Source organism: Ornithodoros turicata, chromosome 6 (genome assembly GCF_037126465.1).
Source record: "Ornithodoros turicata isolate Travis chromosome 6, ASM3712646v1, whole genome shotgun sequence".
NCBI classification, from domain to species: Eukaryota; Metazoa; Arthropoda; class Arachnida; order Ixodida; family Argasidae; genus Ornithodoros; species Ornithodoros turicata.
Window position 1 is genome coordinate 74,214,114 of NC_088206.1, and position 20,263 is coordinate 74,234,376.

At 49.0% G+C, this 20,263-nt stretch overlaps 1 protein-coding gene across 8 annotated transcripts in view; it reads right to left on the reverse strand.

Annotated features, from left to right (window-relative positions):
- Window positions 1-9: 9 nt before the first annotated feature.
- LOC135397409 (A disintegrin and metalloproteinase with thrombospondin motifs like) overlaps window positions 10-20,263 on the reverse strand; it is a 48,071-nt gene continuing 27,817 nt past the window's right edge. For 5 of the 8 annotated variants that reach the window (XM_064629000.1, XM_064628998.1, XM_064628997.1 and 2 more), the window contains 7 exons: window positions 19,753-20,016; window positions 2,179-2,271; window positions 1,338-2,092; window positions 935-1,226; window positions 769-873; window positions 435-594; window positions 10-382 (listed from right to left, as the gene is read on the reverse strand). In XM_064629000.1, the coding sequence (XP_064485070.1) occupies window positions 246-382; window positions 435-594; window positions 769-873; window positions 935-1,226; window positions 1,338-2,092; window positions 2,179-2,271; window positions 19,753-20,016 (1,806 nt within the window). In that variant the 3' untranslated portion in view covers window positions 10-245. The remainder of the gene's footprint in view (window positions 383-434; window positions 595-768; window positions 874-934; window positions 1,227-1,337; window positions 2,093-2,178; window positions 2,272-19,752; window positions 20,017-20,263) is intronic. The other 3 variants (XM_064629003.1, XM_064629002.1, XM_064629004.1) reach the window with 1 other exon arrangement.

Sequence of the window (20,263 nt, forward strand, 5' to 3'; positions counted from 1 at the left end):
TTTGGTTGCTCATCCTAGAAAAGCCGACTTTATTGTCTGGCCAAATATAAATACTACGTACATGAATTTCTCGTTAAAAGCGGCATTTTGTGCGTCCATGCTACAGAGACTCTGTATGACTAACATCGGGTCTTCCTTCATTCGAATAAATAGTCACTCCTGAAACAACTTTAACAAAAACAACAACAACAAAAAGCAGCACACTCTGTGGATCACAGTTTTGCTTTGCTAGAGGTGTCCCATTCTCAAGCACAGTAGACGCTCTGGGAGTAGCAACAGTTACGTTGAATGTACTCGTGACTGCAGTACCGGTTGCCAAACTGTCGTAAGAAGTCGGAGCACGACATTCGGCCAGCAATGAGATCCGTGCTGTCTGTACATTCTGTGGGAATCATTTTCTCATTAAGCAACAAGGGCAGATGAATTGTTCTCACCTTTGCTTGATGGCCTTGACGTTGTAGCCATAGGGCTGAAGGTGACCTCCTTGACGGTATCTGAACGACGCCTGGTTTCCGTTGCAAAAGATGCTGTCACATGTGTATAGTCTGGGATGATGTTTTCAATCTCGGCGATGCATCGGCCGTTCTTGCAGGTCTAAAGCGACAGAAATTGTCATTTCTTAGACTTCCCTAAATGAGTTTCTTTCAAGACTTGACTGATTGTGCGAGAGAGGATTCTAAGACTTGGAGATCTGGTCGCTACAATGGTGTCACTGCTCATGGCGTAAAATTCAACTCCACTTTGGGAGATTTCAGTTGGTCTGATTACCTGTCCATCACCGCATGGCGATCCCTCAGCTGCAGGTCGGTAGGAGACGCAGTAACCTGAAGAGCTGTCATAGCAGAACAACTGGGCACAAACACGAGAGTCTTTCTGCGTGAACATCATGAGAAGCATTAGACGGCGTCGCTGGTTTCCGAGAAGAGATACTTACGAAGCATGAGGTTGTTCCACGATCCCGTCGGCACTGTTCATCCAGAGACATCATGGTTCCTGGTAGCACACGGGCTAATAGCTGGTTTTCATGCGGGTAGTTGTAGAGACAAGTAGCTGTTTCGCCCAATAGGAAATGCCTGAATTGCCGAACGCTGCAGGAGGACCACCGAAAACCTCTCTCGGTGTGCCTCAAGTCACTCATGATGAAACCATCTTCCCAGGGACAATTGGTGGCCCCTGGTCCACCCAAATAGCTTGGAGGTGGAGAGCCGTCATGGACACAGCCTAGCCTAGAGTTTAAAAGTTTCTTTGTAGATTGTTCTTTATTCTGGACGATTGGCTTAACATTGTACTTACTCGTACTACGAGAAACGACCAGCAGTCAGGTGGGGTATACTTACAAATGGCCAACTTCGTGTGCAGCCACGATAATTCCAGAAAAGCCGCCGCTATCCTCAATGATGGCTACACTGTTGACTTTCTCCAACCTCTTGTTGACCACACAAGCACCTCCTACGTATGCAAACCCTGCCGTTCCTCGGTTACATCGTCCGCCCGATGTGTGTCTTCTACACATGTCCAGCTTCGTTATAACCACAGCTAGGTCGTATGTCGGCAACCTATCTTCCCTGAACAAATACTTTCCCATGTCCGTCAACGCGCCCGCCACATCGACGGCGTCCTCGTTCGGAGACCGTAGCCTATTGCGTTCAAGATAAGGCGTAGCGTCTCTGTCTTTCGCTACAATCATTCCCGCTAAACTTATCTTAACTTTTGGCGGCCCAGATAAAAGTCTATATCGCAGGTCAACGCCGTTCCAGAAGCTGACGAAGTAGCGCTTGATGTCCGAGTGGCTTCGACCATGCAATAGATACGTGTCGTAGTCTACTATGAGAAGCACTTCAGGCCAAACGGTGTCTGGTGCTGCACGCTTGTGTATACGATGTGTTTTGTTGCCGCTCCTTTCAAGGACGTCGTAATCTGTGGTCTCAGTAGCCAGGCTCTGTGGACGTTTGTATACGATGTGGGAAAGTGTCGAATTGTATTCTTCGTCGAGGAACATCTCGTCGTCGTTGGCGTCGGCGTCATAGTAAGTCTCTTGACGAAGATTTTTGGGAATGGGGGTGATGGCTAGGTCGTGGCCAAGGGTTCCTTCCTGCGAATATCATAACCCTTTTGCAATGCCTTCTCCGACATGTTTATAGGTTTAACCCCGCTATACCGAATAATGAAAATACTAACCACTTGGAGTGATCCTCGTTTGTCTTCTCGTATCACAAGTGCAGCCATATTGCTGTGGTCGTGATACGGCTTTCCGATATCTTCGCCTTCGTCCTGAAACAAAATGGATGCTTCTGAGAGACCTTCTGAACGAGGTAACGGAACCAACTCGCATGTTTTGTTTCAACATATAGGTTGCCAGTTTTCAATGAAACAACACAAAGAATGCGTGCATCACAAGTACATGCAGTTCTCTTTCACCTTTCTAGAGGGGTCGTTCAAGGTTGACCGAGAAAAATGTGTGAGTAAACTTTCGGAGGACCAAGTGCAATCCTTATCGAGTCCGCGGCGAGCGACACATAATCAAGTTTCTCGTGAAGGAGAGTGTCAAACATTAGAGGCACAGTATCGGGGACACAACCAATGTGAAGTGTCTGTGAAGGACGGGATATGGCGACGAATGAAGCACGTCCGACTTGAGTCACGTCAGTGAAGGTGCCATCCTGGCTATTAACAGCCCAGCGTAATATTAGTGTACACGAGCACTTACAGTTCCGCAAAGCCTGTGTAACCAGAAGGGAGCGCGCGTGGCAGTCTCTGAGCAGCTGCAGAACCGATTTCAATCCGATGGGGATCAATCGTCACATGTGATGAAACCTGGATTTCACCCCAGAGAACAAAAGAAGCAACATGGAATGGTGACATAAGGCTTCCACGCCGCCAAAGTACTGGAGTATTCATGGCAACTCTCTTCCTGGACATGCAAACCAGTGGGTCACGATTAATGCCCAGTATTACTGCACGTTGATAAAGGGTGCCGAGCGAAACGCGCAAGAAAAAGTCTGGGATGTTGCCCACACGGCCAAGTTGAGGGTAGCAACCCTTTCCGAAATGCGCTGGGTTGTTTTGCCCTTTACAGTCCAGCCATTTGTTTGGGCCCCTTAAGGACAAATATAAAGCTCTCCAGAAAGACCTCCTGCAGTGGCCCATTTCTTCCTACGCCAAAGGCATCAAAGAGTTGCCACAACGATGCATGTGCGCGGTGAATAGTTTGAAATATACTGACGTAGCTTGGTGCTTCCCGAATTTTCCATTGTATTCAAAGAAATAAAAGTCTCGGTCAACCTTCAACTATCACACTTTTTCCCGTTAGTCACTCCCCAATTTATCTATGCATAGTTGGTCTAACGCAATGCATAAAAGCAACTCCCAGCTGTTACTGCTGGATTAAACTACGATAATGTAACAGGCCGCTAGGGTTCAGAACAGTTTCATCCGCAATGGCATCTATCACGTTCGTTTGTGGCACTCGACCCAGGTTCGTCGTCTTCCTCCCCCCTACGTTGTGTGCTCGGGAACGCAAAGGACCCGATGGCATGTGTTCCGTCGCCGAGACCTACTGGCATTGTGGAGTCGACACTCCGTACTAGTCCCCGGGAGAAAGTATGAATACGACGAATCGTTTCACCTTTCAACTCTACTTGATAAATGTCAATGTAACCTGTCTCGAAAACCTGTCAAGCTTTCCATCAGACAGGTTTCGCTCTGCAGTGTATTCTAGAGCTGCGCAATCGAATTTATAAAAACAGTCTGATCCACGCGTTTTCTCTTTGTTTCTTTCTACTCGCCGCTGACACATGTTTGAACAATGCCATATTATGTCACGACGTCTCCTCCTCCTGCTCTTTTCACGAGAGATGATTTTTGAGAGGTGTGTGGAACAGAGGCGTCGTTATTCTTTTGACGACGACGAAACGATTCGTTGTATGAAAAAAAAAGAAAAGAAAAGGGGGGTTCACCACAGTGCTCCTTTAATCCAGTGTTGCTTGTTGTGGGATCCTTAGCCCAAACTTTGTCCGTCGGACCCTTTCCTGAAGTATTCTCATGCTTCGAGATTTCAATACGTTGTGGCTTGATAAATCCAATTCCGTTCGGAACCTTCTCTTCTTCAGCAATTCCGAAGGTGAATGCCCAGGTGTGGAGATTCGCGACACTTTGTTATCAACTTCCTCTCCCCTACTTGTACATCTGAGTACATCCTTTGCTTGCTATAAGACTAGGTGAATACATGCCCAATTTCCCTGGACTCCAAATACTGTTTCAACTCTGCACAGGTGAATTGAGGGCCGAAACCAGTTGAGGTAGTCCTTGACGTAAAAATACTTCATCGAAAGCCCTTCCTGAGCTGATCGGATCACGGATCACGATGAAATAGTGCCTATGTGCGTTCGGAACACAAGAGAAAACGTGTTGCCGTAGTCGCCCCACGTGATGATGATCAGGATACCCGCTGGCTTTACTCTTTACAACGACCGTCTGCAGCAGTACCTTGGTCCGGCTATCTGTGTGCCGATCCCAATGACAACAGCAAGATCTGCAACATGTGGTCTGTTGGAGAGGCTGAACGAGATCCAGCCGCACCCGATCATGCACCTGAGAAGATTCTGAGTCACTCACGCTGCCTTTTGTTCCGGTAGGTACGGTAGCTTCACGGTGACATAAGCGAGTGTTAGTAGAGCGTTGATAACGGGGCTTGCCAAGTACTGTGTCTACCGCACCCAACCACCTGAGAAGATTCTGAGTCACTCACGCTGCCTTTGGTTCCGGTAGGTACGCTAGCTTCACGGTGACATAAGCGAGTGTTAGTAGAACGTTGATAACGTGGCTTCTCAGGTACTGTGTCTACCACACCCAATCACCTGAGAAGATTCTGAGTCACTCACGCTGCCTTTGGTTCCGGTAGGTACGCTAGCTTCACGGTGACATAAGCGAGTGTTAGTAGAACGTTGATAACGTGGCTTCTCAGGTACTGTGTCTGCCACACCCAATCACCTGAGAAGATTCTGAGTCACTCACGCTGCCTTTGGTTCCGGTAGGTACGCTAGCTTCACGGTGACATAAGCGAGTGTTAGTAGACCGTTGATAACGTGGCTTCTCAGGTACTGTGTCTACCGCACCCAATCACCTGAGAAGATTCTGAGTCACTCACGCTGCCTTTGGTTCCGGTAGGTACGCTAACTTCACGGTGACATAAGCGAGTGTTAGTAGAACGTTGATAACGTGGCTTCTCAGGTACTGTGTCTACCACACCCAATCACCCGAGAAGATTCTGAGTCACTCACGCTGCCTTTGGTTCCGGTAGGTACGCTAGCTTCACGGTGACATAAGCGAGTGTTAGTAGAACGTTGATAACGTGGCTTCTCAGGTACTGTGTCTACCACACCCAATCACCCGAGAAGATTCTGAGTCACTCACGCTGCCTTTGGTTACGGTAGGTACGCTAGCTTCACGGTGACATAAGCGAGTGTTAGTAGAACGTTGATAACGTGGCTTCTCAGGTACTGTGTCTACCGCACCCAATTACCTGATAAGATTCTGAGTCACTCACGCTTCCACTGGTTCCGGTAGGTACGGTAGCTTCACGGTGACATCAGCGAGTGTTAGTAGACCGTTTATAACGTGGCTTCCCAAGTACTGTGTCTACCGCACCCAATTACCTGATAAGATTCTGAGTCACTCACGCTGCCATTGGTTCCGGTAGGTACGGTAGCTTCACGGTGACATCAGCGAGTGTTAGTAGACCGTTTATAACGTGGCTTCCCAAGTGCTGTGTCTACCGCACCCAATTACCTGATAAGATTCTGAGTCATTCACGCTGCCATTGGTTCCGGTAGGTACGGTAGCTTCACGGTGACATCAGCGAGTGTTAGTAGACCGTTTATAACGTGGCTTCCCAAGTGCTGTGTCTACCGCACCCAATTACCTGATAAGATTCTGAGTCACTCACGCTTCCACTGGTTCCGGTAGGTACGGTAGCTTCACGGTGACATCAGCGAGTGTTAGTAGACCGTTTATAACGTGGCTTCCCAAGTGCTGTGTCTACCGCACCCAATTACCTGATAAGATTCTGAGTCATTCACGCTGCCATTGGTTCCGGTAGGTACGGTAGCTTCACGGTGACATCAGCGAGTGTTAGTAGACCGTTGATAACGGGGCTTCCCAAGTACTGTGTCTACCGCACCCAATTACCTGATAAGATTCTGAGTCACTCACGCTGCCATTGGTTCCGGTAGGTACGGTAGCTTCACGGTGACATCAGCGAGTGTTAGTAGACCGTTTATAAAGTGGCTTCCCAAGTGCTGTGTCTACCGCACCCAATTACCTGATAAGATTCTGTGTCACTCACGCTGCCATTGGTTCCGGTAAGTACGGTAGCTTCACGGAGACATCAGCGAGTGTTAGTAGACCGTTTACAACGTGGCTTCCCAAGTACTGTGTCTACCGCACCCAATTACCTGATCAGATTCTGAGTCACTCACGCTGCCATTGGTTCCGGTAGGTACGGTAGCTTCACGGTGACATCAGCGAGTGTTAGTAGACCGTTTATAACGTGGCTTCCCAAGTACTGTGTCTACCGCACCCAGTTACCTGATAAGATTCTGAGTCACTCACGCTTCCATTGGTTCCGGTAGGTACGGTAGCTTCACGGTGACATCAGCGAGTGTTAGTAGACCGTTTATAATGTGGCTTCCCAAGTACTGTGTCTACCGCACCCAATTACCTGATAAGATTCTGAGTCATTCACGCTGCCATTGGTTCCGGTAGGTACGGTAGCTTCACGGTGACATCAGCGAGTGTTAGTAGACCGTTTATAACGTGGCTTCCCAAGTACTGTGTCTACCGCACCCAATTACCTGATAAGATTCTGAGTCACTCACGCTGCCATTGGTTCCGGTAGGTACGGTAGCTTCACGGTGACATCAGCGAGTGTTAGTAGACCGTTTATAACGTGGCTTCCCAAGTGCTGTGTCTACCTTACCCAATTACCTGATAAGATTCTGAGTCATTCACGCTGCCATTGGTTCCGGTAGGTACGGTAGCTTCACGGTGACATCAGCGAGTGTTAGTAGACCGTTTATAACGTGGCTTCCCAAGTGCTGTGTCTACCGCACCCAATTACCTGATAAGATTCTGAGTCATTCACGCTGCCATTGGTTCCGGTAGGTACGGTAGCTTCACGGTGACATCAGCGAGTGTTAGTAGACCGTTGATAACGGGGCTTCCCAAGTACTGTGTCTACCGCACCCAATTACCTGATAAGATTCTGAGTCACTCACGCTGCCATTGGTTCCGGTAGGTACGGTAGCTTCACGGTGACATCAGCGAGTGTTAGTAGACCGTTTATAACATGGCTTCCCAAGTACTGTGTCTACCGCACCCAATTACCTGATAAGATTCTGAGTCACTCACGCTGCCATTGGTTCCGGTAGGTACGGTAGCTTCACGGTGACATTAGCGAGTGTTAGTAGACTGTTTATAACGTGGCTTCCCAAGTGCTGTGTCTACCTTACCCAATTACCTGATAAGATTCTGAGTCATTCACGCTGCCATTGGTTCCGGTAGGTACGGTAGCTTCACGGTGACATCAGCGAGTGTTAGTAGACCGCTTATAACGTGGCTTCCCAAGTGCTGTGTCTACCGCACCCAATTACCTGATAAGATTCTGAGTCATTCACGCTGCCATTGGTTCCGGTAGGTACGGTAGCTTCACGGTGACATCAGCGAGTGTTAGTAGACCGTTTATAACATGGCTTCCCAAGTACTGTGTCTACCGCACCCAATTACCTGATAAGATTCTGAGTCACTCACGCTGCCATTGGTTCCGGTAGGTACGGTAGCTTCACGGTGACATTAGCGAGTGTTAGTAGACTGTTTATAACGTGGCTTCCCAAGTGCTGTGTCTACCTTACCCAATTACCTGATAAGATTCTGAGTCATTCACGCTGCCATTGGTTCCGGTAGGTACGGTAGCTTCACGGTGACATCAGCGAGTGTTAGTAGACCGCTTATAACGTGGCTTCCCAAGTGCTGTGTCTACCGCACCCAATTACCTGATAAGATTCTGAGTCATTCACGCTGCCATTGGTTCCGGTAGGTACGGTAGCTTCACGGTGACATCAGCGAGTGTTAGTAGACCGTTTATAACGGGGCTTCCCAAGTACTGTGTCTACCGCACCCAATTACCTGATAAGATTCTGAGTCACTCACGCTGCCATTGGTTCCGGTAGGTACGGTAGCTTCACGGTGACATCAGCGAGTGTTAGTAGACCGTTTATAACGTGGCTTCCCAAGTGCTGTGTCTACCGCACCCAATTACCTGATAAGATTCTGAGTCATTCACGCTGCCATTGGTTCCGGTAGGTACGGTAGCTTCACGGTGACATCAGCGAGTGTTAGTAGACCGTTTATAACATGGCTTCCCAAGTGCTGTGTCTACCGCACCCAATTACCTGATAAGATTCTGAGTCATTCACGCTGCCATTGGTTCCGGTAGGTACGGTAGCTTCACGGTGACATCAGCGAGTGTTAGTAGACCGTTGATAACGGGGCTTCCCAAGTACTGTGTCTACCGCACCCAATTACCTGATAAGATTCTGAGTCACTCACGCTGCCATTGGTTCTGGTAGATACGGTAGCTTCGCTGTGACATTGGAGAGTTTCAGTGCACCGTACGCTATCGCCTTTGCGTACGTAAGGGATACGTAAGCGTTGGTGGCTCTGCGCACGCGCAAAACAAAAAGAGAGCTGCGCAACCACGACAGTCTTCCTTATGTACAGAAAGGCGATAGCGTACGTTGCAGTAAAAATCTGTATTAGCGAGTGTTAGCAGACCGCTGATAATGTCACGGTTAACTTACCGTGCCTACCGGAACCAATGACAGGCAGCGTGACTCAGAATCTTATCTTTTTATAGGGCGCGGTAGCTGTCTACTAACAGTCAACCTGGGCCTTCTATGAAATCTCAGAAAATCGACGTTGTTGTAATCTCATGTTGAATGCTATTTATGAAATAGGAAGAGTTAGTGCGCCGAGATACTCCCCTACATCCTATTAAGGGAACACCAGAATTTTGTGATAAGTCAGGCTGAAGATTAGTGATATTGAAACTATCCTTAGAAGTGAGCAAATAAACGCCCTTTCCTATTTTCCAGCCTAACAATAATTTTTTGCATTCTTTGCCCAGGTGAAGAACAGCCTCTGTTGGAAATATCCCGTCCCGAGGTTAACAATACGTTTTTGTGTTCACGGTCCGTGCTCTCAAATCGCCTCAATCACTACGATTATAGAAGGACGTGGAGCTAATGCTATCGTTTTCACAAGACACCAGAGTGTCGCAATTGCTGGAGACGAACGGACAACAGGAGTAGACAACAACTTTACAAATGTCTCATTGAGGACAGTTCCTGAACAACAATACTTTTGTCATCTTTGTTCCGAAACTTTTTTTGGTTAATTTTAAGCACCGTCGGTTTGTCCTTTTCAAGCTTTATTTTTCATGCTTGGTTCAGTCGTTCCTTTTGGTGCATAGCCTACTAAATGTTTTGTTACCTAGGTATACAACTGTGTGTTTGAGAACAATACCGGATCTTATGCCTGAACATATCCAAGCTTTCATTAACAGAACGTTGATGACCTTCCAAGGCACATGACTGAATTTTTGAACATAGCTGTACGTCTAGGAGACAGATGCTTGTGGTTTTCCTGTATGAATAAATAAAGAAATGAGAAATAAAGGGAGACGACAGTACAGTCGAGATAGAATGCCCCTCTTTTGAACGTTACTGTAAGCCCAAAACGAGGATGCCACAAGACTTGTTGAACAAGCCGGTGGAGCTGGTGTCCTTCTTACCACACAGGTATGTACTAAGTATGACGGAGATCCTCTTGTAGGAACTCTTCCTGCCTGTGCAGCTCCGACATTTTATCCGACACGTTTTTTGTTCCACCTTGTGTACCTGGCAAGTGGGCTTGCATTTGGTCAGAAGCTGCCTGCGTGCATCGGAACTCAGTTCTTCCGCAGGGGAAAAACGGCTCTAGAGATGTGATGAGCACGAATTTCTTTGGACTGCCCTGTCTCCCTAATACTTTGCGCCCCAACTATCTATGAACGCCCTGAGGTGTTGGCAAATCGCAGACCGTTGTCGGTACGACTTGTCTCAGGGATACCAAAGGCGACTGACATGAGGTTCATAACACGAACAACTTCTTTCGCGCTAGTTGGTGGTAACTGCTCTAGTTGAAGTTGTAGTGTTCTACCGGGCCCCAAAGAAGGAGTGCACGCTCCGGTGTCCAAAAAAGCCCAGTTTATTCAGCGCGTGCCCTTCGGGAGCCCACAGGCATGCGCACATTATCAACAATGCACATTGTTATCACTATATACGCTATTACGGCAATCTCATTTTCCTTAAAAAAAAAAGACAAACGTACAACCAGGGTGTCGCACCGAACCCGAACTGTACGCGAACCGTTATTTTTGCCGGAACCGAACCGAAATTTTCATGACACTGTTGAACCCGAACCGGAGCAGAACCGGAGAAATTATAGCAGTAACCGGTTCGCAACAAAACGGTTCGAAGAAGTCCGAAACCTCAAGTGCCTCTCAATACCCGAACGAGGACACATTGGCCTCCATATCATGGATTTCGCAAATTTTCACCTAGCAGTGAAATGAGAACTGAGTGCATGTTGAAGCGCAGTTGTCCTTGTGGGCGCGCCGGCAAGCGCCCCATTCACGCGTCTGCTCTTCAGAGAGGAAGTGCCACGCGGACGAATGAAGAAGGAATAGAGTAGGACGAATGTGTGATTAAGCAACCGGCCAAAAATTCCCTTTACACGTAAGCAGTACAAGTGAAATAAGTCAGAAACATGGCAAGTGGAGAAGGAGCGCACGCAGTACCTTCTGAAGGTCCGACAGGCCTCGTCTTCTTATTGGGCCGCCTGGATTGGTAGCAGTTGCGATGGTTGAGAAGGTTGATATGAATCACTGCTCCGCTTCCAAAACTCTGGGCTTCGTTAACTGCGAGACACCTCGTGTGGTGCTGTGGCGCTCTTGACAAAGTCCTTCCCAGGGGCGTAAACAATGTCGTAGTGAAACCTCATCATCCGGAGCCGAAACCGCTGAATGCGTGGAGGAAGTAGGTGGAGTCAGTCTGAAAAGTTTCCTGTAGACCTCTCGGGAAACTCTTCAAAACGCTGTCCTGCCCGTGTCATAATCAAGGCCTCTTCCTCGATTTGCGCGTAAATCATTTCAGCATCAGCATCAAGACACCTATAGATGCGAAGGAAACTGGCCTGCGCTTCGCCTTCGGCTTGGACTTCGCCTGTGGACTTGCTGATCACGCTGAGCTGTTTGGCGCTTGCCCCTTGCAGTTGCTGATCCGAATTCCGTAGCTTCTTCGGAATGCCGACGAAGGTAACTGGGAGTACGGAAACTTGTGCTCCAGTATCAACTTTTGTTGTGACTGCTTCTCCGTTGATGACGATGTAGGCGTACCTCGCGCTAGGTACGTCTACCTCGCCCTTAGCGCTGACAGAGCTCCCAGAAATGTGGCTTCACTCCCCCGGGAATTCACCGATTTGCTTCTGTTCGACGCCGCTTGGCATAAGTGTGTCCGTTTTTCTTGCATTTTGAGTTCCTTTCCGGAGAGACAGACCTCTTCTGTATGCACAATTTCGGTGGTTGTGGTCCTTGGCGGCTGGCACAGTCTTGCCAGAAGTTCTCATGTGTCTCATTTCTGACAACAGCATCGACATCCGTAGCCGTGTTGCTGTCACCCGACGTAGCAGTACCATACCGACCAAGTTCCTGCTGTTGGCAAAGCACGATGCGCATGCTTCAGTGCGGCAGCCAAAGCCACGTCCAGTTGTAAACTCTCGAACAGACCTTTGTCTTGCAAGCCAAGGATGAAACGGTCGCGATCATCCTTATTCTTCTTCTTCATCTAACTGGATGGTGTTTGGAGCTACGTGGTCTTCCTGGTGGGAACCTGCAGCTCCATTTCTTTTAAGCTTCAGCGTAATGTGAAGACGTGTCTTGAACGTGCGACGCCCTGTCATGACCGTCATGTTTCCTTCATTCTCTCATTTTCACATCCTGTCATCCTGTTCTTCAGAGTTCCCAAGTTGCACTTTTGTGTCAAGAAACGCAGTGCGGTGGCGAACTGATCCATAGATTCGCCTTCTTCCTGAATCCTCGAGTGGAAGCATATGCTTTCATAGACGAGGTTCTCCGCCTCGAGGAAATGTTCCTTGAACCTCCTCTTCACGCTGCCGTAGTCCTTCTTGCTGTCTTCATCCAGGTCGAAGGTGTCGAAAATCTTCCTTCCTTCTCTACCCATGGTATATAAGAGCGTGCCCACCTGGGCTACCCGCTGCCTTCGTTGAGGCCTGACGCGTACCTGTAGTCCTCCAAGTGTTCCATTCATTCGGACCAGAGTGAAGCATCGTCGCAGCTGAACGGCGGCGGTTGCTGTAGTGAGAATCCTGTCAGCACCCCAGGCGCTGTCGAACCATTGCTATTCCCGTGATCTATCCGTCCAAGATTCCGTACCCTAGGTGTAGTACAATTCTGACACCACAATAATAATAATATGGTGCCGTGATGCTACACTTAAGGTTTGACACCATGTCGTGTTCTACCGGGCCCACCAGCCCCAAAGAAGAGAGTGTATTGGCATCACATGGAAGGCCGGCCACAGAAGCCCTAAAGCCCCAGCCCCAAAGTAGTGGTGTACGCTCCGGTGTCCGAAAAAGCCCGTTTATTCTGTGCGTGCCCTTTTGTAGCCATATCCCACAGGCATGCGCACAAACGCGGACGAAAAACACTTCCTGAGCGGGACTGCACGGAGGCGCTATTGACGTAACATAGATTCATTCCAAAAATATGCCGGTCGGGAATTCGGTACCTGGTGCTCTGAACCGGACACAAGAAAGGCACCTGGTAACATAAGGATATGCCGGCTCATATCCGGCCAACAGAGTCGCGCGCCCGTGCTCTGCACCTGTATGGCTAATCGGTTCCCTTGCATCAGGAGGCTTTATGTGATAGAAAGCTGGCACATTACGCTAGACAGATTAGCCATTTGACCTCCAGCCACTCCGTCCTGCAGAGGTGTACGGCGGTCCGAATTGTTGTATCCTTGAGGACTTGTCTCCTAAGCTTCCGCAGCATCCCCGATGACGCAGGCAGGAGGTCGTCCGTAACAGCGTCCTCCGGTCCGGTCGCACATAGATATGCCGTGAACATGATCTTCTCTGGGACACACAACATTATGAAATCTAGGAAGCGCACAAGTAGAGTCAGCTGATCAATTGGCTTTGTAGTGAACAGTGGTATCAATGGCTTGTGGTCTGTAAAGTCAAGTCCCAGTAGGAACGTTACAAAATTATCGCATGTCCAGACAAGCGCGAGGCTCTCTTTCTCGAGTTAGGAATACCTTGGACTCAGTGTCGGTTAAGGCTCTGGATGCATACGCCACGGACAGACTACGGCCTGGAAACGTTTCCTGCATGATCATCGCGCCCAGACCAGGACGATGCATCCGCCTTTGGTCGTATTACGGGCGTCGTATAGTCAGACTGCTGGATCTCCATGAATGCCCTTTTCTGTAGCGCTCCCATGTCCAAATGGCGCCTTTGATCCCGCGAGACCAGGTTGAAACTTCACCAGGTGATATACCATACTCTCAGTTGAGCAACGTTGGGCTCATTTTTGTGGTGGGTGGACTCATCCTTGGTGATAGCCGATGTCTTCGCTGGGTCAGCTGATATTCCTTGTTCATTGGAAAGAGCGCATTTCTCTTACGAAACTCGCATTTCTTCAGATTCAGCGTCATACCAGCGTCGCGTATTTGCCGTAATACTATATGCAGTCTTTCATCATACTGTTTAGTGTGCTTGTCAAAGACGATGACGTCGTCGTATGGCAGGCCGTCAAGCCCATCTAGAATACGCAGCACCTCACTCTGGGATAGTTCAGGTCCCGAAAGGCAACCGTCTCAAAGTGGTTATCAACGTTGTTAGCTCCTGTAACTCCGAGTTGAGCTGAATCTGCCAGTATCATGCATCAGCGTCAATTTTACTCAACACGCCAGAAACCTGTGCGAGGTTTTCCTCACCCGTGGGCATGACAAACCGTTCCCCCAGGATCTGACTATTGAGCTCACGGTAGTCGACTCATGGCCTGAGTAATCCATCTTCCCTTTTCGCAGCCACCATCGCAACGCACCAAGCTGCCACATCGTCTACGCACTTTGTCAAGACCAGTTGTTCCATCCTCAGGAGGCCCTTTTGTACTGCAGAGGAATGGGAACTATTCGTGAATACGTAGCTGCCTGTGGACTGTATGGTACCACCGCAGTCTTGTAGGCCTTCGTCACACACATAAAGCCAGAAAAGAGTGACGCAAACTGGTGCGTAGCGTTGTCAGACGTTTCTGCTTCTTGCATGCAAGCCAGGGCAAGGAGTGCTCGTTTGGCCGAACATCTCAGCTATCCGTAGTTCAGCCATAGTTCAGCCCTAGTTGAACCCTAGTTGAACCTCTCCTTCCACCCGGTCACTGCCGAAGCGACCGAGGATAGGTAATATCTTAACGGGCAGGTGCCGCCTGTCAGGAAGGTTCAGTTTTAACATCGTAGAAGCTTGGGAATTTTCCTCTTGTATCACCGCCACGTCCGTGTCCACTTTGAATCTGTTGGCGCTCGTGTTGACAGTGACCGTTATGCACTAGGGCGGCTCGGAGGCTCTGAAGACCTATTCCAGGCGTCTCCTTCTGCCACCTCGTGATGTCCTGAGAGAGGTTTTCTGGCATACGTTGCCTACTTTGCAAGATTGGTATGGATTGGACTACTCTCTCACCACCTGCACTCGGACGCCGGTTGGCTCCTCTCGTATTTCATCCTACGCATTACCGTTGGTTGTGTCAGACCTGAGTCCCTGCTGTCGTGATTTCTGGTTTGCTTCACCGCAGACTCCACTGTGAGGAACCTGCTGCTGCCTCCTAAACCAGTGCGTCGTAGTTTCAAGAATCAGCGAGTTCAACTGTCTCATTGACTCATTCGAAGATCAAGTTGGTGCGGCGATGAAATGTCTCTGAAATCTTTTGGTGACCGTCTTGTAGCAGCCTCGATATTCGTGAGCTTCCGCGAGATGAAAACGCCTCCTAAACCTGAGAATCCTCGATCGTTTTTCCTGTGCACCCCCTACAGGAAGGGCTTTGTTATTTCAGCCTGTTATAACGTACAGAAGCATGTTCACCTGCGTCTCCTCATCGCGAAGGTGCAGCTCGGAGATGAACCTTTCCACCTTGTGAAGCACGTCTTCTAGGAGGTCGGGTCCCTCAGGTCTATCTTTTGAGGGAGCTGAGTCGAGAACGGCTCCGTCCACCAGGTTCCTCTCCATTGTCACAGTAAGTACGCACGCTGTCTGGCCTATCCTTTTCAACCCCTTCACCGCATTGCTGTGAGCTGCCCTGCGTCCGCCAATGCTGCTATCTCCTTCCATTGCGCCAGCAATGTGTGAGCAGCCTCGCATTCACGCTACTATCCCGGACCTTCCCCGAAAACAGGTTATGAATGGGGAGTTTAATACTCTACCCCATTGCCGGTGGGGAATGTCCAGAATGGTGAAAATAACTTTGAGCGCAGAGCGTTGGTGGACTGGATTCGGTCCAAGCAATTTTGATAGGGAGTAGGGGTCCAGCTGAGTGTGGCAAGTGAAGAATAATGTGCTCCTCTAAAGCACCGCATCTGTGAGAGTCAACCTGTCTCAAGCCGTAAATGCCACATCGAGTCGCATTCAATGAATTAATGCAGCATCTTGACGACAGGTGTTTCGTGGCATGCGGAAAGCGAGCGTCAACTCTGCTCAGCATGTATGGGGGGAGAATGTCGGTTGTCCATTGGTCCAGAGGTATCGCAGAATGGAACGACAGTCTCCTCTCAGCAGTGCAATACTTGTCCGCTTCCGATATGAGATTGGCCTGCTCATTCCGCACGACATCACAATGGGCTGGAACCCACTGGAGAACCAGCCTGTTGTCTGCTTCGTATACAGGGAGGTAAGCCATTAACACATCCGTGACTAGGGTGCGGATCAAGCCGGAATTATCAATAGCTTGCAGGGCAGATATTGAGTCAGTCAAGATTACCCATTCCCGCGGGGTGAAATCAACGCTGTGCTGCAGAACGAAAAGGATGGCACAGAGTTCCGCAGCTGTTGATCAAGTTGGATGCGAAAGGTGTCGTCCTTGCACTACGCCTTCGAATGGTATGATGAATGTTGAGCCGGACTTGCCGTTTCTGGATGCGCCATCTGTGTATGGTGCTGTAGACGTAGGAAACTTCTCCTCTACTCGAAAGACTTGAGGGGGAATCTTTCCAGAAGTTTCGGTGGTACCGCACAGTGGTGGGCAGTATCGCAGATACAATCTTTCCATACATTTTGTGTATCGGTATTAGGTATCGCGTGCCAAAAATGAGAGTATCGGAGTATCGGTATCGAAAATACATTTTTAGTGTATCGTGTATTTTAACGATACTCGATACTAAAAAAAGACGCAAATATTGAGGCTGTTGTGAGACTTAGAGTCGGCGGCGCTCGCTCAGGCGGTAGTACAAGCCAGGCCGCAGCGGCGTAGACATGTCGACCATAAATTCGTTCGAAGCTTACGTCCGCGCGCGCGCTCCATCGTCAAGGTAGCCCGGAGAGGAGGCCCTGGGCCCTGCCCTGGGACGCGCTCGTGGGCGCGCGCGGCTTCTAGTTGGTTCCAGAAGAATCTCTTCCGTCTCTTTCTACGGCGGGCGCGCCGATAACGCCTTACACAGGACCAACCTCACGGCTTCTGGAACTGCGCTGCCCGATGTCCCCCTCCTGAGTGCGCAAGAGCACGTCCACTTGGCTTGAAGTGTGGATTCCGCGTCTGCCATGCGGAAAGAATAACCGCCGGCTTAGCTTGAGCACTGTAACCCGTTCTACAGCTCACAATTCACAGCGGCCAACTAAGAAGATCAAGTCAGAGGCAAAGTCAGAGGCTACCGGGTAAGTACTGCAGTACCAAACGATAAAAGCAGCAGAAAAAAAGTTTCAGGTTTATTCGTATGTATAGTCAAGTGCTCACAGACCGGTACGCACGAAGAACATTGTCTTAAAGAATTGTTTTTTGCTAGGCTGCTTATTGATGCGATCGTTTCAAAGTATCCATGGCTTTAGTCTAAAGTTCTAACAAGACTAGCTGCTTAGACAGTGCAGCTTCATTAAATCCGTGCGGTCGGATACGTTCAAGCCCTGTCAGAAAAAGTGCGCTATAAAAATACACCAAAGGCTCTAGAAATAACGAATAAATGTTTTTACTTCCCTAATCATATTACCAGCTTTATTATATTGTTATTTCAGTGATGTAAACTTGGCGAATCATAACACCAGCTTTATTATATTGTGATTTCAGTAATATAAACTTCGCTAATCATAACACCAGCTGTATTATATTCGGGATTTCAATTATGTATCGAAGTATCGACGATACAGTACCGAGTATCTGTATCGAAAATCAATTTCGGTTCTGTATCTTGTATCGGTATCGGAAATACAATTTTTGAGGGTATCTAGTATCGGCATCGAAGATACTTTTTTGAAGTATCTTGCCCAGCCCTGGGGCCGTAAGACACCAGGGGGCTTCCGACGGTGTTACGTTCTTAGCTGCGAAGCCTGTGAGACTCTAACCGGCCCTCTTTCGTAAACGTAGGAAGTGTCGAGCCGTTTCAGGTTCACGTCGAACCTCAACCGGGACTTGACCAGCTTCAGCCATGACTTGCCATGTTTCAGCTATTCTTGGAACTCCAAGGCAGCGGCTTCGAGCAAACAGGGTCCGAAGGGTATTTAATGATGTTGTTAAGATTCTATGGAGGATGGGAGGGCTGTAAAGCACGGCCGCCATCACCAAGGCCGCGTGAACTGCGAGCGCTGAGCCAGAAATATGTTGAATTGCAGGGAGCCATCGATGTGGCGAGCCCAGCGCAGGTCCGAGTCGAGTACAACGACGCGATGGAAACGCTCAAGCTGCTCGGCACCAACCCAAAGAGCCTTGCGTCTGAAACGGACGCACTTTTCGGGCCAAAGGTCCATTGCAAGTTGCGTGATGTACGTATGGACATTATTTAAAGCCAACTGCAAGCGGCGCTGAATGGCTGAGCGTCATTTTCCTACTGTCCAAAGGGTGGCGTCATCTGCATACACCGAAAACTACACAGGTAAATCGATCACAGGCAACTACGGAAAACAGGCTATCAGCCCTGTGGTGGCCCAACAACTCGCACTGCCGACAAATGCCTCCATAATGTCTGACGCATCGGGGGCAGACTTCTACGTCACCGATATAGACCATGAACAGCCCTACACACTGCCTTACCCCATGTCGTCCACCGATACTGACCGCCCTGGAATACATTGCTGACTTGCCACCTGGGAAATGTGTAGTCCTCACCGAGAGCAAGGCGTCCTCTTGATGTCGTCCCGTCATATACCCAGCCTAATCACACAGACGGGCTCCGCGCCAATCATCATGTTTTGTCCCTCGAATGGTTCCCCCGTTATATGGGCCTGTCCTGTAACTCACGCGCACATGCGGCTGCAAGACGCGCTGCCACTGCATATCTGCGCCTTACCGTTCCGGCTTGCCATCTATTTATTCGCCGCCGATGTGCTGCCCGTGCCCAAGCATTCAGATGTGAGGCTGCCTCCTACAGCAGTCACATGCAGTCCATCGACCCCTCAGTTGCCTTCTTCGTTGTGTCACGAGGAATCACTTGTGCATTGTCTCCGTCGCAGTGTTGCCTGCATTGCTTATATACAAAATGGGTGAAACCCCCTTGTGTGGCGAGGATCGGTAGCGTCACCACAGCCCCTTTCTGCAAGATTCTTGGTGGGGCTCAGAGACAACGTCACGACTGGCAAGGGAACTGTGGCTCCTAAGCCGACTTCTAAGGGAACTGTGAATGTTCCTCAATGCGTCTGAGGAAGACCCCAGACAGCACGCTAACCACTGAGCCGCTTCTCTCTGTACCAAGTTTGAGTGTCCGTTTGATGTATGCCATGGAGTCCGCCGTGCCACAGACCAACAAGAACCGTTTTGAAGAAGATTCTTGCACTCGTTGCAGCCATTCTGCATTAAATTATCATTCCTTTCCCGAAACCCGGGAAGCGTAGACGGACTCACTCATTGACGGAAGGATTCCAGGATCGGGAAAATAGTATACAGTACGCGCATGCGCTGTGCATTCTCATGCAAATGGTCGAGAAACTTTGAGACCAAGAAAATGACGGAATAAATAATTGAGCGGGAAAAGGACAGAGGAAGAAGTGACGGGGATGGTTCTGGAGTGACGCGTAACAAAGACAGATGAGGAACCAATGGTTTCCTCAAGAGTACAGTGCGGGGTAAAGGAACACGGCGGATACGAAAAAGAAAAATTCAGAAATTTTCTCGTGCTATGTCGTGCCTGTGCTGCTCTGACTTTTTTAAATGTTTCTTTTGAGTTGTTGTTTTTTAATAGCGAACTGGCTGACGTTTTCTCTTTTCCACCCCATCAATGTGCCACCAAGCGAGAAGGATGTTTACTACGTATGTGCAGCGGAGATGCCTTTCAACGTGTCATGCGTGCCTTCCGACGAAATCACCTACTCTTGGAGAGAAGCTTTTCTTTGAAAACTCCGTGATTCATTCTTTTGCCCGCCACCAGCCAAAACATTTGAAAGGCTTACCTGCATGGGTTCATAGTGAAGGCCATTGGGCGTCGTCTGAGCGCTGAACACCTTCAAGCGTGCCAGTCCGTTCTCAAAATCTCGGTTCTGTTTCAAATGGAGCTGGAAACGTTTGCCGAAAGCGTCCACACCCAGACGTCGTTCGCCTTTCGCCGACCGCTTCCACATGTGCTGAAGATGAACTGTTTCGTAATCAGGTACTATGTCTCTGGAACCTACACGGAATACTCGCTGGATTTCTTCTTCTGTCATTCGTTCGTGGAGCTGTCAAGAGAATTGTTTCGTTTTTGTTTTTACCACTGGAAATTACTCTTTTTACAGTCAACCCTCCTTGTTACCCTTTTGGAGGAGCAAGTATTATCGTTTACAGGAATGCACGGGTATTACTTGTCACAGTTGTACGTAACGCGTTACAAGGAACTCGTTACTTTTCAACGCGTTACTTTTTCTGATAACGAAGTGACGACTTCGTTACTTTAAAAAAAAATGTCTAACTGGTAACGGACAAAAG